The sequence below is a fragment of the Chiloscyllium plagiosum genome, unplaced genomic scaffold (genome assembly GCF_004010195.1).
Source record: "Chiloscyllium plagiosum isolate BGI_BamShark_2017 unplaced genomic scaffold, ASM401019v2 scaf_92222, whole genome shotgun sequence".
In the NCBI taxonomy this organism is placed as follows: Eukaryota; Metazoa; Chordata; class Chondrichthyes; order Orectolobiformes; family Hemiscylliidae; genus Chiloscyllium; species Chiloscyllium plagiosum.
This window is the reverse complement of record NW_025202439.1, coordinates 1-3,305: the sequence shown is the minus strand read 5'-3', so window position 1 is coordinate 3,305 and position 3,305 is coordinate 1. Positions and strand designations below refer to the sequence as shown.

At 50.8% G+C, this 3,305-nt stretch overlaps 1 protein-coding gene across 1 annotated transcript in view; it reads left to right on the top strand.

The window, feature by feature from the left end:
- The window catches only part of LOC122546225 (serine protease HTRA2, mitochondrial-like), a gene marked incomplete at its 5' end in the record, with an annotated part of 2,789 nt that extends 2,419 nt beyond the window's left edge, over positions 1 to 370 (top strand). Inside the window, one exon of the mRNA XM_043685013.1 lies at positions 201 to 370. Within this exon, the coding sequence (XP_043540948.1) occupies positions 201 to 366 (166 nt within the window). The remainder of the gene's footprint in view (positions 1 to 200) is intronic.
- Positions 371 to 3,305: the final 2,935 nt, after the last annotated feature.

The window sequence follows — 3,305 nt, the reverse complement described above, 5'->3', positions numbered from 1 at the left end:
TCCAACTTTCCTCTTCTATCTCTCTTTGTCCCCCCAACACTCCCCCGCACTCTCCTGTCTACCTCCCCCCATAATCTCTCTCCTGTCCCACCCCGACACCCTCATTCCTCAGTGCCTGTGCCACTGAGCTGCTCCTGGTGGTAATGTCCTCTCTCTCTCTCTCTCTCTCTCCTCCCCTCGCCCACCCCTCGTTTGGACAGAGCTGGAGTGAGGCCGGGCGACATTGTCCTGGAGATAAATGGCCGTGTGGTGAAGACGGCGGAGGACGTTTACCGGGCGGTTCACCGGGAGAACTCGCTGACCGTGGTGGTGCGCAGAGGCAGCGAGGAACTCATGATCAATATTGTCCCCGAGGTCCCAGAGTGACAGAGAGGGGAGGGCCCGGGGAGTGAGGCTAATGGGGTATGGAGCACACTCGGGACTCTGAGGTCACCCTGGAGCTGGACTATGAAGGGTGAAGGAGGGTCGGCCTGTGTATTGTTGGGGGGGAGGGAGGGAGGGGCCTGGGTCGGGTGGGGGGGGTGGGGAGGGGAGAGGAGAGGAACACCACGTGGGCTCAGTGGTCTGATGGCTCGGCCAAGGTGCTCTCAGCAGCTCAAAGTTGCCGACTTGGATCGGCCGGCGATGACAGAGACGATGATGACGGTGATGTGTCTGCTCAGGGTTCACGGGCAGAGATTGTGATTGATCAGCCTGCCAGGCAGTGTCACCCCCACCTACCTGGGGCAGATACACACGCCCTCTGCTGGGAGGTGGGGGGGCAGGGGGGTGCTTTTACAGGGTCCCTCAGGGGGATGGGGTGGTAGAGTGCGTACATTGTCCCTCTGGGAGGGGTGTGTGCATACACTGTCTCTCTGGGAGGGGTATGTGTGTGTATACACTGTCTCTCTGGGAGGGGTGTGTGTGTATACACTGTCTCTGGGAGGGGTGTGTGTATACACTGTCTCTCTGGGAGGGGTGTGTGTGTATACACTGTCTCTCTGGGAGGGGTGTGTGTGTATACACTGTCCCTCTGGGAGGGGTGTGTGTATACACTGTCCCTCTGGGAAGGGTGTGTGTACACACTCTCTCTGGGAGGGATGTGTGTGTGTGTGTGTACACTGTCTCTCTGCTGGGCTGGGGGGGGGGTGGTAGTGGGAGGTGTAAAGTGATCATGTATTTAATAAAATGCAGCCTGCCAACAGTGTGTGTGTGTCTGTGGGGCTAATCCAGGAGGTGACAGTGTTCCTGTCACTGTCTTCACCTTTCACCTGTCTTCCGAGACCCATTCCATGTCTGCACTCACTTTCCGGATTCTGTCCAGAAATGTGGAGCTTGTCGAATGTGGAAGTAAATTGGACAGCCTGGGTTTATTTTCCTTGGAGCGGAGAGAAGATTCACTCGAGCTGTTTAAAATGAAGAACTGGTTTAATAATTAAATAACGAGAAATGTTTTCAGAGCTGGACAGGCAGTAATCAGAGGGACACAGATCCAAGGTATTTGGTAAATGAGTTGGGGGTGGGGGTGGGGGGGGATGAAGTGAAGAGATGTTCTGAGCTCTGTCTTTATTGAGGTCTGAGGAAGCAATAGCGAGGCCTGTTGGGCAGGTGCAATACGGATTCATGGGGGGCAGGTCATCCTTAACTAATCTACTGCAATTCTACAAAGACATAATGAGGAAGGTGGGCAACGGGGACCCAGTAGATGTGGCGTACCTAGATTTCCAAAAGGCCTTAGATAAGGCGCCAAACAAGAGGCTGCTGCCTAAGATAAAATATGTATGTCATTACAGATAAAGTATTAGCATGGATAGAGGATTGTTGACTAACAAGAAGCAAAGAGTGGGGATAAATGTGGGAGCGGGAGTTACTGTTTCAATTGGCAATCAGTAACTTGTGCACCTCAGGGATCAGTGTTGGGTGTGCAATTATTTGCAATTTATATAGATGATTTGAAGTTGGGGACCACGTGCAGCGTGTCAAAGTTTTATAGATGACACGAAGATCACTGATAGAGTAAAGTGCAGAGGACTGTGGAAGTTTGCAGAGAGACATAGATAAAACAAGTGGGCAAAGGTCAGGCAGGTAGAGTACAATATTGCTCGCCATTTTGATAGGAATAACAATAAAAGGGACTATCACTTGAATGGTGAGAAATTGCAGCATGTTGCTGTGCAGAGGGAGCTGGGTGTCCTTGTGCATGAATCCCTGAAGGTTGGTCTGCAGGTGCAGCAGGTAATTAAGGAGGCAAATGGAATGTTGTCCTTCATTGCTAAAGAGATTGAGTTTAAAAGCAGGGAGGTTATGTTGTAGCTGTACAGGGTACTGGTGAGGCCACACATGGAGTACAGTGGGCAGTTTTGGGCTCCTTAGGTGGGAAAGGTTAGGGGTGCAGAGGAGGTTCACTAGATTGAATCTGGAGTTGAGAGGGTTGGCTAATGAGGAGATACTGAGTGGACTGGGATTATATTCACTGGAATTTTGAAGAATGAGGGGGAATCAGACAAACATAAATTATGACGGGAATAGATAAGGGAGAAGCAGGGAGGTTGTTTCCACTGGTTGGGGGAGTGGTGGTGAACCTAGAACTAGGTGCATCGTCTCATAATGGGGGGCAGATTTAGGATGGAGCTGAGGAGGAACCTCTTATCCCAAAAGGTTGTGAATCTGTGGACTTCCCTGCCCAATGAAGCAGCTGAGGCTACCTCGGGAAATGTATTTAAAGCTAAGATCTTTTGAACAGTGAAGGAATTAAGGGGTAGTGTGAGAGGGCGGGTAAGTGGAGCTGAGTCCATGACAAGATCAGCCCTGATCTTATTGATTGGTGGAGCAGGCTCAAGGGGCCAGATGGCCTACTCCTGGTTCTTATGAGATGGATATTGGAGACTATCCTGTAGGGGGATGGATATTGGTGACTCTATCCTGTAGGGACATGGATATTGGAGACTCTATCCTGTAGGGGGATGGGTATTGGAGAATCTATCCTGTAGAGGGATGGATATTGGCGACTCTATCCTGTAGGGGATGGATTTTGGCCACTCTATCCTGGAGGGAGATGGATTTTGGCCACTCTATCCTGTAGGGAGATGGGTATTGGAGACTCTATCCCGTTGGGGGATGGATATTGGAGACTCTATCCCGTAGGGAGATGGATATTGGAGACTCTATCCTATAGGGTTTGGATATTGGAGACTCTATCCTGCAGGGGATGGATTTTGGTGTCTCTATCCTGTAGTGAGATGGATATTGGACACTCTATCCCGTAGGGCGATGGATATTAGACACTCTATCCCGTAGGGAGATGGATATTGGAGACTCTATCCTGT